At 39.1% G+C, this 14,737-nt stretch overlaps 1 protein-coding gene across 2 annotated transcripts in view; it reads right to left on the bottom strand.

The window, feature by feature from the left end:
• scara5 (scavenger receptor class A, member 5 (putative)) overlaps window positions 1-14,737 on the bottom strand; it is a 101,078-nt gene extending 86,341 nt beyond the window's left edge. The window contains exons 1-3 of one of the 2 annotated variants that reach the window (XM_012880873.3): window positions 14,528-14,737; window positions 5,862-5,979; window positions 1,639-1,767 (exon numbers count right to left, since the gene is read on the bottom strand). In XM_012880873.3, the coding sequence (XP_012736327.2) occupies window positions 1,639-1,767; window positions 5,862-5,973 (241 nt within the window). In that variant the 5' untranslated portion in view covers window positions 5,974-5,979; window positions 14,528-14,737. Of the gene's footprint in view, window positions 1-1,638; window positions 1,768-5,861; window positions 5,980-6,757; window positions 6,849-14,527 lie in introns of those variants that run through there. The other variant, XM_021307722.2, reaches the window with a different exon arrangement.

The raw sequence follows: 14,737 nt of genomic DNA, 5'->3' as shown, positions 1-14,737 counted from the left end.
CATCCGCGTCTGCTGCACGGAAAACAAAACTTGCCAAATCCGGTCGGGAGAAGGGCAAAAACATCGATTCCACCAACAAAAGCCTTCAGAGGCGTTCTCTGATGTTCTTTTAATGAAACAATATTAGGTAGATTGGACAACACGGAAGAAATAGCAGCATCAATGTTAACGCTTGCTTCCTCGACGAGCCGCCATTGCTATCAAAACTGTCTCACGTCATGGTCTCGTCTCCACTACGTCACATCTATGAAATGCCACCCCTGCGTCCTGATTGGCCAGACCATAAAATTGGTTGGAGAAATCACTTTCAACGGGCGGTGTCCCAGATGTATGTGAGTGGAGCTAGGCGGAGCGAGACATGCATCTGGGTGTTGTCAGGTTAGATGGAAGATAAACCTCTACCACAGTCTTTACTCATTTTCAGCTTCACACTAGTTTTTTTCCCTCCAGGATTTCCCGATATTCTGCTTTATCGATCATGAACTCTGACCAGATTCCCAACAGTATGATGCTATGCATGTATCGCAAGAAACATGAATTGTAAGTGTCTCACGGGCATGTAGGTCAGAAAGTTCACTTTGTGTCTCTTTCTGACTAGGATCCCCTCTTCCACATGTTCGTCCCCTGTATTCTAGCTGTGTCCTGAAACCTGACCTTCTTTCTTTGCATGTCTTTCAAGAATAGCTCTTTTTCCTGCCACTTTTCCACAAGACTAAATTTGTGGAAGTTGTTCTGCCAGCAGATCTCCAACCTGAGCAGCTGATGTCTGTAGCTCCCCTGTAGATACCATGGACCTATTCGCAACTTATCTGGTTAACGCTAACTTAGTTTGAACTAGAACATACAGTATATTGGGTGCAGTAAATCCAGCCTGACCCGGCCCTGAGGCCATAAAGCCCCGACCACGAGTAAATATTTTATTGAAGGTATTACGCCGCCAATGACTGTACCCGGCTTGCTATCTCTTCACAAAAGATTAGGCAGTTAAAGTACTAGTCCTCTCCTTTATCATATGTGTAACCACATTTAGTGGCCACTGCAACTAAATAGACTAAACTTGAAACCCATGAAAGAAAAACATTTTTAAATCTTAGAGCCTGACCCACACCCGACTGCCCAGCCTAAGATCAAGGCCTGACCCGGCCCAGATTTCAGCTTGGGCATAAATTCTATACTGTGGTCTGAACTGCAGTCGATTTTATTCAGGGGGATCAGAGTAAAGGTGATGAATAGATAGAAACAATAGCGAGTCAGCAGCTTAAACTGAATCTGAAAATTACAGATGGCCGCACATCTTGTGCTGAGCAGGTTTGTTTTGTATTAATAAAGGGTTAACTATGGCCCTCATCCCAGAACAAGAACGCTTGATATTAGAGGATAAAGTAGTAATATTTGTTTTATTTATTATTTAATGATTGTTTTATTCATTTTGATCCAGAAAATTTCATTTTGGAAAAGGTTTCATAATCACACAAAAACAAAGGAGTTCTAAATGTGGTCCAAGGATGTTGTCAATGTTTTTAAGTCTGAAACACTTAACTGCATTCATTTGATTCACAAATTAACCTTATGATTACTCAAACGCTCCAAGATGGAGGAAAATCTGACTCAAATAGTTCACACAGTGGCACACCCTACCTGCCAAGCAGAGTCCAAAGATGGTCAGAAGAACCAGGACGTACAAGGACACAATGGCATATTTGATAGCTGACAGCGAGTTCAGGAGGCTGCAGCACTGGTCCTGCTTCCTGCGGCGCTTTCCAGACACTAATGAAAACAAAAGATGGAAAAAAAACATTTTGCAGCTTTCAGAATAAAACAATGTGGAAAACAGCATACTGTTTGGATGATCACTTCATAGCAGAGTGCAACAAAAAATGCAAGTTTTAGCCGTTTTTTTTTTTTAAACATTTTTGGCTACAAGTTGAAATTTCCATCCCAAGAAATGTGACTCTAAGAAAATCTGACAGCACGTGCAGTTCCACTCGCTGGTTTATACAAACCTTCAACCATAATCTTCATCTTCTGGCAAATTCCCTGCATTACTCTGCAATCAATCTGACAACATGCATCTTATTCTGTTACACGAACTGCACACACTCGCTGAGGAGCTATTACGATGACTCTTGTCAGCACTTAACCGTCCTCTCAGGGTCAGACACAAGCTTGATAAAACTGACAGGGGGGATTTTTATGAATGATGGAAAAGCTGTTCCTGTATCTGCGTCTCGGGCAGCTTGGCGGGGAGCAGTGACGAGTTTGTTGATGGAAACGCTCCCCTCGGCTCAGGGAGAAGACAAATCCATTTTCAAACCTTAGGAAATCACATTCTTCGTTTGGGACCAGAGCAGGTCTCAGTTGTTAGCTCTCTGAAATCATGCAAAGCAATGCACCGGCTTAAATGACAGACAAACTCTTTATCGCAAGCTTTTTGTTTAAGGGAAGAGAAATGTTTAAGGCAATATAGGAGTTTGTGTTGCAATGTATGAACCGTCAGGTTTGTGTCTGCTTGCACAAAGAGCAGACTGTACTGTAGACTAGTTCAATAATAAAAAAGAAAACGGTTTGGAATGTCGTGAAAAGGCCTCGGGTATCTGGAGGAAAAATCAAGTGTCCACATTATGATAAATATTACCTCCACTGGGATATAATACGCTCATAGATTCTGTCTTCCTGCGAACACTCAGGCTATTGGACCGCGTCCGAACTCTTAAAAACAAACACCGGTCCTGTAGCACAGCCTCCCAACAGCATGGTTTCATTTGGACCGTGACAATCCATCAATGGATGCAGGTGGACTGGTGTTGATGCACACACACATAAACTTCCCCTCTGTGATGAGGAACACGCGCAGCCACAGAGTAAGACAAACACAGCTGGCTGAGATGTGTGTGTGTGTGTGTGTGTGTGTGTTAGTCGCATGGCTAGAATGTACAGTATAGAAACAAATAATACACCACGCTGGTCTGCTTCTTTATTTTAGACAAGCCTGACTTAAAAACACACCTTCCAGGAAGAAAGAAAAAAACCTTAACCCCATTCAGACCGGAAAATAAAAGCAGCAGCCTCAGGAGGAAACTATTAACTCATTTGAGCAGTTAATGTTTTAAGAGTTTAAGTCAACTTGGCATTCTTGATCTATGTCAGCAAGGAAAACCTTTTCAACATCATTTCCTGCATGTGCAACCTTAAGTAACAAAGTAAGATGCAGGGAGATAGGGCACTGAGCTTAGCGTAAACTCCTAAAGTTGACAAGAGGTCTATTATTTTATCCAGAAAATGACATGCATGTTCATTTACTCTCGTTATTTGTGTGGTTTAAACATTGAAGTTATTTTAATAAACAGCTTCCTCGGCATTGCCACCTTTAGAACACGTTAAGAACTACTTTTAGATCACTGCATAAACACTTTGTTTTAATTAAAGTACGATTTGTTTTGAAATTTGTTATTATGGTAACTCCTGTTTTGGCATCATAAACTCAAAAGGTGCCGTGAAAAGGTTTATCCTATTTTTTTCCTTTTTCTGTCACACTTAAATGTTTCTCAAACAAATGTTAAAATCTCAATCTTCTTTACAGAATAGTTTTAATTGGCCATATACAGTATGAGTGTTATGAACTTGAATGGCCTGTTTAATGTCATGCCACAGCATCTTAATGGCACTAGAGTCCGGGATTTGACTAGGCCACTCCAAGAGGCTTCATTTGGTTTTATAGAGCTACTGAAAGGTGGACCAGCTGGTGTGCTTCGGATCATTGTCCTCCTGCAGAAACCAAGTGTGCTTGGACTGATGGGCAGACATTTTCCTTCAAGAGTTTAAGGTTGAGAGTAGAATTAATAGTTACATCAATTCCAACAAGTCATCGAGATCCCCAAGAGTAAAAACTGGCCAAAATCACCAATGCGACGACTATCATGTTTGCCTGTTAGTCTGACGATCTCTTTCTGGAGTTCTATTCAATTTTATTTATATAGCGCCAATTCATGAAATACTTTACAAAGTCAAAATCAATCATATTATACAGATTGGGTCAGATTATACAGATTGGTAAAAAAATTCCTATATAAAGAAGGGAACCAGTTGATTGCTTCAAAGTCCCAACAAGCAGCATTCACTCCTGGAGAACCGTAGAGCCACAGGAAGAGTCGTCTGCATTGTCCATGGCTTTGCAGCAATCCCTCATACTGAACAAGCATGAAGCGACAGTGGAAAGAAAAACCACCCATTAGCGGGAAGGAAAACCTCCGGCAGAACCAGGCTCAGTATGAACGGTCATCTGCCTCGACCGACTGGGGTTAGAGAAGACAGAGCAGAGACACAACAAGAGAGACAAAAAAAAGCACAGAAGCACACATTGATCCAGTAATCTGTTCTACATTAGATGGTAATGTAGAACATTACCATCTAATGTTACCTGCAAACCAGAAGTAACCGGATCCACACCTTCCATAAAGTTCACCTCTAGTCTTGCCAGACCTCAGAATACTTTTCTAAACATCCTGAGGATGATCTAAGATGTTTTCTAGCAAAAGAAAGATGGGCCTTTGTGTGCTCCTGTGTGCAGAAGTGGTTATGGCCTTGGGAATAATTTTCACCTAGTCTGTTTCTTATTATATCATGAACATGGATTTTAACTGAGGCAAGTGAGGCCTGCAGTGCTTTAGACGTTATTCTTGGTTCTCCTGGATGAGTTGGTAGGCTGGATACTTCTGGAAAGGTTCACCGATGTTCCATGTCTTCTTCATTTGCAGATAATGTCTCTAACTGTGATTCACTGGAGTCCCAAAGACTGAGAAAGTGCTTTGTAACCATTTCCGAGATGATAGATGCTAGCAATTTTGTTTCTCATTAGCTACTAAGTTTCTTTGGGCATGAGTTGCTGGCTTTTGAGCTCTTCATCTCAAAACCATGTTGTCAGACAGGTTCTATAAAAGTAATTTCTTGATTCTACAGTGATTCTGGCAGTAATCAGCTTCCCCCCTAAATAACTGAAATCCTACTTTGAAACATGCTCAGGTTATCTTGTGTGATTTTAAAATTAATTGCGAGCCACGACAATTAACAAAGACTCCTGGTTAGGTGTCGAAACATTTTCAGAAAAACTAAGAAAACGTCCAGTTGACTCCAATTTAAACCTGTTTGTTGTTGCGGTTACCTGGATAACTGAAAATGTGCATAGGTAGATTTAAAAATTTGTTTTATCAGACACTTTTAAGAGGAGGCAAATACATTTTAAGTGTACTGTAAATTAGTAAGTAATTAGGTTAGTGTTTACAATCAATGTATGTTTGAGTGTAGTCCAGACAGAGAATATTAAGTGTAAAGAAAACATAATCCAATAGTGACTTCAGCAGTCAATTAGGTCCTGAATAAAGTGAAGTGAATCCAAGTAAATTCTTCTGTTATTGTTAACTCAAACTTTCCCAGCAAAGCGGCCAAGCTGTGGAGGGAAACCTGAGAATATCAGATCTGTGAGTTCGTTCAGCTGCACCTGAACTCACACAAATACAGATGTCACTTCTGGACATTTCGATAACCAGAGCAAGAGGAGAACAAATGCCAAGAACATGACTGCATTAGCTTATTTTTTCCATGGGTTTTAGTATGTTCAGTTTCATCTGACTTGACCCAAAATATTTTATCTGTATATAAATTAATGCACAAAATTAAAAAAAAGTTTTTTATTTCTCCTGACACCAAAAATACAGAAAATCTGTTTATCCTGCAGAGAAAATCCTTTAACATCAACCACTGAGACAAGTTTCCTAAAATTAAATCCAGGTCTAACTAATTTACACATTTTATATATTTATATTATATATATATATAATTTAGAGCCTTTAGCTCATGCTTCTTACCTTCATCACAAAGATTAAGCTTGGACAAGTTGTGTCCATCGTAGACTTCCTCATACATGGCAGCACTCTCCCTTTCTTCATTTGTGCTCAGATACATTGCTTTGTTTTCCATCACCTCCTAAAGACAAAATAAATATGAGTCACTAAACACACCTCTCATAATTATATTAATTACTGAAAAACAATGAATATCCTAACATGAACCTTCATACAACTTGTATAGGTTTATTAGTTTTTCTGGGTTTTCCTTACGCTATCATAATGTGCAATCAGGTGATTCTGCTGTCCAAAATTATAAAAGAAAATCCAGAAATAAACTCAGGTGTGTTTAAAACTGGGACATTCTGTTTGTTGCCTGATAATGTGTCACATTTCCAGTATGTTCACTAGAGTGAAGCATAGAGTCGGGCAAAAAAAAAAGTATTTATTCAGCCATTAATTGTGAAAGTTGTCCTAATTAGAAAGATGACAGGTCTGTAATTTTCATCATAGGAACACTTCAATTATGAGACAAAATGAGAAAAAACAAACAAAGAAAAAAAATCCAGGAAATCACGATGTAGGATCTTTAAAGAATTTATTTGTAAATGATGGTGTAAAACAGGTATCTGGTCAATAAAAGTTAAACTCAGTACTCTGTAATATAATCTTTGTTGGCAATGACAGGATTTCAGTCCCTCTTAGCGTAGCTGATGGTAGCCTTTATTACTTTGGTCCCAGCTCTCTGCAGGTCATTCATCAGGTCCCTGCATGTAGTTCTAGGATTTGTGCTCACCGTTTCACAATTATTTTGACCCCACAGGATGAGATGCTTGCATCAGGCCCCAGATCGAGGGAGTTTATCTTGTATGTTTTCCATTCTCTTACAGTTGCTTCCACAGTTTATTCACACCAACCTGCTTGCCTATTGTAGATTCACTCTTCCCAGGCTGATTCAGGTCTACAAGCTTCTTCCTGGTGCCTGTCGACAGCTCTTTGGTCCTGGCCACGGTTGCGTTTGGAGTCTGACTGTTTGAGGCCATGGACGGGTGTCTTTTATACAGATAACGAGTTCAAACAGGTGCCATTAATAAAAGGTAACGAGTGGAGGAGGGAAGAGCTTCTTAGAAGAAGAAGTCACAGGTGTGTGAGGGACAGACATCTTGCTTGTTGGTGGGTGACCAAAAGCTTATTTTCCACCGTATTTTACAAATGCACTGTTTAAAAATCATACAACGTGACTTCCTGGATTTTGTTTTTCTCATTTTGTTTCTCATAGTTGAAATGTACCTGTGATGAAAATTACAGACCTCTCTCATCTTTCTAAGTAGGAGAACTTGCACAATCAGTGGCTGACTAAATTAAATTTTTTTTGCCCCACTGTATCTATAACAATAAACAATGGTCATGGCTCAATGTTATCTAACATTAAATACGCCACTTACAGAGTTGGAAAAACACTAATGCATTCAGCAGATAGTTTTGTCCAGTTTTGTACCCTAATTTAAGACTTCTCAAACATTTTTAAAAGTTAATAAAAAAAAATCATGTATATTGTAAGAACATAAACACCCCCAGGTGTATTAGGTGTAATCATGTATGTTTTTCTTGTTTATTACCCTCTACAGAGGCTAATGCGACGGAGCAGCTGTGAAAGCTCTGATCATCACGACTCAGAGGGACTGAAAAGTCAAACATAAACAAACCGAAGAGAAATCCTAGCGGGGTGACGACTATGTCTGTCTCTCAACCAGAGTTGAGCGGATCTGTCCCTCTGCCAGCGTTTTTTTGAACACGACCTGTGTTTGAGCTCCTTTCCATCTGCTTGGCTGGATTTAAAATCTGAATGAGACGCTTTAAACTAGCGGAAAGTCGGTCAAAAAGGGAGAGAGGAAAAAAAAGCAAAGTGATTTACCTTTCATACCAACGAGGAGTGAGGAATGTGTGGTATGGCGGCTACCTCTCCGAATATTACATCAGAGAAGACAATAAAAAGAAGCCCTGTCCTAATCTTCCATAACATGGAGGAGCGTTTGAACCATAATATGGTAACTGAACCTGTGTGGATTACAGAGCCCCACTCATTTGGTAAAATAGCCCAACTGTTCATTTATGTTCCATTACTTATCGTGTTTAAACTTTGTGCACATTGATCAAGGTTCTCCAGACCTTCTTGAAGAAAATGAGGAGTTAATCCCTTATAACTGTCCATAAAGTTATTACACAGCCAATGTTTCTAAACACATTCAAAAGGAAAAGAATGGACTATAGTGCTTTAGACTTTAATTTCACTGTAGAAACTTCTTACAAATTGTTGATTTACTGTATTAATCCAACAGGCATTAATTACCTATGTCAGACACTATTACCTCTCAGATACTGTACTCTCTGTATGGGCAACATTTACAATAAAGTAAACCTAGCAGTGTTTATTCACTCTTTATTTGATTGATGGATCCATTTTCTACAGCCACTTAATGCTGTGCAGGCTACCAGAGAGCAGATGTGTATCTCCAGCTGCTCATAGGAAACAGATCTCAAGCCTTTCTGTCTTTTTCATACATTAGAAGACATAAAGCCCCCCCCCATCAAAGCTGCCATTGGGAGAAAAATGCTAAACAGTTTGAGTGGAAACCAGCTGCGGACACAATTCAGAAGCTCTGCATGTTATAAATAGAGAAGCCACAACTGCAGATTTTAAAAGACATGATCCAACAGGAAAACTGTCCACAGGAGGCTGATCAAGACTTTGAACCCATGATTTAGTCGTTGATTTAGAGAAAAAAAACACGCAGAGAGACTCTGCATCACAGGGGAAGAGAGTTTCATGCTGTTATTGCAGTAGAAGAATGTCTGCAGTCAGGAAAGTTGCATTATTTAATGCTGACTTGTTGACCGTTAACACTCCTTGATAACGCTAAAAATTTGATAATTTGATAAAAAAATTTGAGGGCACTCATGCTGGCTCTGACGGCCACCACGAACATTTAACTTTGACTGGGTCAAATATTGTACATCCATTAAATGGCATGTAAACTTACTATCTTCATGTATGTCATTTGTCTGCAAATGAAATACATTAATGTACACCTTTTTGAAATAAATCATCTTTATTATTTGAAAAACAAAAAACTGATATAATCTAGTCTTCATATAACATTTAGAAATTGCTGCATGGATTAACGTTACAAGGTGGATGAGAACCTGAAGATAATGTATATAGAAACCTGAAAAAATAAATGGCAGATAAGCTCAAACAAACAAATGACACCTTACAAGAAAGCACCGCAAAGAAGCCAAAGATTATTGAGGCTGCTAAAGATTTAAGCAATACTTCTGAGACAGTTAGCATGAGACACATGAGTTGAGCAGGAATTAAAAATTTAAGGCAATAATTAACCGAAAGGATTTGGACTAGAAACAAACACAGCCCAGATAATCTTTACAAAATGTAAAAGTGAACCTACAATATTTTAAACAGAGACTTTTTTTTCCTCTGAACCCTCCAAAAGTCGTATTGGCCTTAGAAACATCGCTCACAGTAAGAAAATGTCTCATATCAGTTGTTTTTTTTTAAATATAAAACTGCAACACATGTGTGACAGTGTGATGACAACAGATGTCCAATGTTAATGTGTATAAAAGTGCATCTCAATAAATAGGAGTATGAATAAAAAATGATTTCTTTCACAAATTCAATTCAAAAGGGGAAACTTGTTTAAATCTTTTACTATTACCAAACACAGTCACAGCGACTGTTCTCCAACATTTCTTTGTAACTTAAACAGAAAATTAAAATATTGCATCACACTAGTTACAAAAAGGGGGTTGAATATAGTCATATTACTGCCCTAAACGCCCTACGTAATTATATAAATAACTGCTACCTTGATAGTCCAACAGAGTCACTAACAGAGACACCTCGTGGAAAGTTGAATGGAAGGAAAAAGTGTGGTAGACAAAGGTGCTCAAACAACAACGAAACAGCCGCTTTGGTCAGATTGTGATGCAAAGTCTATTCAAGAGTTCCTGGGTGACTCACAAGAAAAAGACTCGACTGAAGTCAGAGTTTTAATAGTCGACAGATACAAGAAGATATCCAGGTCATGAGTTACAACTGTGTTAAGCCGCTCCTGAACTACACACAACGTCAGAAGAACCAGGGCTAAGAAAGACTGGACTGCTGCTCAGAGCTTCAGAGACTTCTTTTAGATGAAAGCCTTTCTTTTAATTTCATTTAGGAATCAAAGTCCCAGGGTTTGTAGCGGAGGAGTGGAGAGGAACGGAATCCAAGTTGCCTGAGATCCAGGGTGAAGTTTTCACTGTCAGCCATGATTTAGACAGCTATGACATCCTCTGGTGTTTTTATGAAGTCCAAAGTCAGAGGAGCCGTCCTCCATTAAACTGGGAAGAACTTGAAGCTTCCCTGTGGAGATGATGGTTTTATTTTGCCAGGACTTGACATCTGCCTGCACTGCCAAATGTATCAATACCTACTTTAAAGACCATTACTGTGATTGATTGGCCAGCAAACTGGCCTGATCTAAACCCGGCAGAAAATTTATGAGCTATTGTCAAGAATAAGATGAGACACAACAATGCAGACGATGTGGAGGCCACAATAAAAGTAACTGGAGCTTCCTTAATACTTCAGCAGAGCCGCAGGCTAACTGCCTCCAATCCTTTTTTATTGGTCATATTGTGGTGATCTGTGGGTCTTAGCGTTCGCTTGGTCTTGATTTAGATTCTTACTTGTGTTACAGTGAGTACTTAATTCAATAGCACTGGTCTGCATTTTATCCAAGAATTCAAGGACAAAACCAAAGCGGCAGGAAATTTCACACTTTACAGGAAGTCAAGTGCAGAACACCTGGGAAATCCTCATCCATCTCTCCTACTGCAGAACACAACCTTCCTATTTCTTGGACACCACACAAGAGAAAAATGTTCTGCCCAGAATATGAGTCAAGAACAAGCTGCAAGAACTCCCAAAACTATGCCTGCAGGAACAGAATAATGCAATATTATTATTTTTGCAGCCCTAAGGGAGAGGGGGAAAAAAAACTCTGTTCTTGTGGAGTTTGTATTGGCCTTTTGTCTTAAGTTTTTGTTTCAGTTAGATCCGTTGGTGCCGTTGTTCTACTCCCTGTGTGTTTATTTCTCTGTTCTCTCAACTCCTCAGCTTATCCCCCTCCCAGCTGCACTGAACTTAAATGTTTCGCCTCACTTGATTCTCATGTCACTCAATCACCTCCCCAGCAGTTAAAAGCCAGTCAGTTCTTTACTTCCTGATTGTCTCTACCTCCACTACAACACGTGACACTTGTGTATTCGGATTTTCTGAAAAGCTGCATTTTGGGTTTTCATTAGCTGTAATCTATAATCATCCAAGTTACACAAATAATTTAATAAATTTACTGAAATCAAAGCCTAATTTACTGAGATAAGAGTATAAAAATGTTTGTGATATTTTGGTCAAGAATCAATAAACTTCACGCTAAATAAGAAGCATAACATGCCTCGTTCACCATTCATTTGTCACCATGTCTTCTGAGGCTGAAAAGGTTCTCCATTGAGCTCAGTCTGTTTTTCTAGGCATGCTTACTTTTAATAGTTTATTTGTCAAGATTTTAACTGATGTTTTTGCAAAATTCTCATACCGTTTGCCATCACCGAAGCATGTTTAGCCCCCCCGAGTTTCCCACGCTGTGAACTATCTAAATGAAATACAAGTGAAGTGAAAGGGAAAAATAAAACAAATAGATAAGGCTAACGGGCAGAAAGGCTGTGTCAGAGATGAAATGAGGGTCAGGAGCTGTGGGTGTGAACTCCCTCAGAGTCTGTGAGTGTTTGAGAAAGTGGTTAAAATGCGCTCAGTCAGGACTTTTTCATTAAAGAGGGATGTAGGGGCCAGGTTGACATTTAGACTGAAGCTGAGCAGGAATCATCTGCTGCTGCTAGGAGATCCCACCAAACACTCCACGCCCCTGCATAAGAGGCTGCAGACAGAGTGTTTGCATGTGTGCATGTCTGTGTGGACTGATTGCTTCTTTCTACACCCAGTTCTGTGGGATACGACGTCTAATCATTTATTTGCTCTCTCGGTCTCAAGGAAGGACGGTGGGAAAGCAAAGCAATCAGTGCCTCACTCTCAACAGCACCGCAGCTGTGGACGCCTGGCATTTCCACTCATCATGGATGGATGACATAATGGAAACGTCACTTTACCCTAAAACAGAAGAGTGGCATGCATCTACATCTATCTACAACATGTAGCAACATTAGGCTGTTGGGGTGAGAGTGTCTGAATACTTTCAGAGCATGGCCTTCAGGGCAGCGCTTGCTTTACAGCGGCAGCTGGGAGTCAGTAGACCTGCATGCATCGTGAGGTCAACACCTTTGGACATTGGTCTTCTGACAAGAAGGATAAGGAAACTTCTTCTATTCAAGAACATCTTAGGACAAACTAAACATCTGCAGTAGGCACAAGAAAGTAAAGCATTTCACAAGCCTAATGTGGTTTTAGGAAGGTATATAATTGTGAGAAAACGCCTAAAAATTACTTTTTCCAATGCCTTCAGATGTTTTTTCTTGCCGAAGACACCTAAAAAAATCTTATCTGCAGTAGTTGTAATCAATTAAAATGTTTTGGAAAACAGGAAATGTTGAAATATGAAGATGTGTACAGACACCTTTATCCAGCAGAACAGTGCATTAAGGCTTTGATCGGTTATACTTAAATAAACATTCAGTGGTCATAAACTATGGCTGATAACATCAAAAGTCTTGATTTGTAACATGTTTTACAACCTTGTCATTTTTTGGAGATCTACTTTTAAGACTAGGCTTTGCACATTTCTTTCTGAGAAAACTTGTAGTTATGGTGGTTAGGTTATGCATGCAGCTGTAGGCCTAAGACTGCTGATAGACTTTCTGATAATCACTCTGATACTTTCTCCTACTACTCTCTATTATTGCATTATATGCAGTTACTGTTGACATTAACCTTAGTCTGTCCTATATTTTCTTTATAGAACACGACTGTATTTCTATTGCACTTTAAAATCCATATCAGGTATCCAAAGTGCTTTGCACATCCTAAAAAGCTGATAAATCAACAAGATCTTCAAAACATAACAAAATAAATACAATTTATGCAAAATCCCCTTAAAACAAGGAAGACACAAGATACATGAGAACAAACAGTAAAACCACAAAAGCCAACACTGGAGATTTTGGCTTTTGTGGTTTTTGTGGTTTCTATTGCCTGTAAAAGCACACAGGCGCTCACACTGAGCCTGGTTCTTCTGGAAGTTTTTTTCCTGCTGAAGGGGATTTTTCCTCTGCACTGTTGCTAAATGCATGCTCAGTATGAGGGATTGCTGGAAAGTTAACAGCACCATACTGTGGATTAGTCACAGCTCGGGAGGGGTGATTGCTGCAAAGTCAGTGACCTGGTGGCTTTTCCAAGATAGAAAACTAAGAAATAAGAAACTGATCTTGACTGCATTGGTTTTTAAAACTAGAATTGAATCGGAATAGATGCAATTACATTTAAATCTGTCTGTATGACTTGATAGAATGGATTAGATATTGATGTATAGCAAATGTGATGTTTTTAGTGTTTTTGTAAAGAGCCCTGAGACACCTTTTTTTAACTTGTGCGTTATAAATAAACTGAATTGAGTAAAACTTTTTTTTTTTTTTTACAATAATTGTAAATAGGCTACATGCTTTTTTTCTATGTTTATGACATGTATACTGTGAATCTGAGCGAAATAAAAATAGGTTCTACACCACAAAGGTGCTCCACAGGACTTGTAGTAGTCCATTCATTGCAGTGATTTCACAAAGCGTTACAGTTTGATGGATCGCAGGATGGGATGGGAAATTAACACATAAAAGCAGGGCAGCCACTCTCTGACCCCTCAACATGGGGGAACATAATTATATTGTCATTTGTCCTCAACAAACATTCAATTGTCTGCAAGGCCTGAGGATGGCAGTGTGTGTGGTCACTGCTGGAAGCATACATTCAAAGATGATTTTGACATAAATCAGCTTGAATTCATTTCAAAACTATGAAAATCACCCTAGATGTCAAATTACCTTTATAATTGATACGTATGAGCGCTATAATGCATAATCTCTATACACACCATGTAAAACTCTCATGCCAATGCTCAGCCATCCATGGACATTAACCTATTTCCTCCCCTCATTAAAGAGATACTTCATCCATGACTGCTGAAATACAAAGTAACATTTTTTTCCTGTGGATGGATTTCGGTAAATGTGAGTTTCCTGTCTTTTGTAGTGGTGAAAAATGCAGCAAATCAGCTGTTAAACCCTCTTGATTGTAATGAGGCATTAACAGATCTCGACCCTGTTTAGCAGGTCAAAAGTTCAGCTTATTTGTTGATTTTGCAATACTGCCTTTTAAACGTGACAGAAAATTAATTTTAACCCTTTAGCAACTACAGAAAAGGGAACTAGGCATGAAAATGTGGTACATTAACAAATGTATTCCTTAGATACAGAACGCTTACTTTTCTTCTCTTGTTATTGTGGGAAATGTAAGAAATTAGCCTCCATTGTAAGTATATACTCTGTGGGATCATGCATGGTAATCATGCATGGGATAAATTTGAGATTATATAAATAAGAAAAGAAAACACATGTCTCACCTTCTGTCTCAGACGTCAAAAAGAATAATAATAATTAAAAAAAAAATCACAGCTCTGCCTTCCTCATAATTTCCTGCGTCTTCGCGCTTTCAAACCTCCAGAAAAAAATGTTTTCAGCGCTGCTTTTAAGTGAGCCGGGAGAACAACCGCAGCGTGAACACCTCCTGTCAGTGTTGCAGAAACTGTCAGCTGCCCTGCAGTGCAGACCCA

The sequence above is a fragment of the Fundulus heteroclitus genome, chromosome 15, assembly GCF_011125445.2.
Source record: "Fundulus heteroclitus isolate FHET01 chromosome 15, MU-UCD_Fhet_4.1, whole genome shotgun sequence".
NCBI lineage: Eukaryota > Metazoa > Chordata > Actinopteri > Cyprinodontiformes > Fundulidae > Fundulus > Fundulus heteroclitus.
Note: the sequence above shows the minus strand (reverse complement) of the source record. Positions and strands in the feature narration are given on the sequence as shown.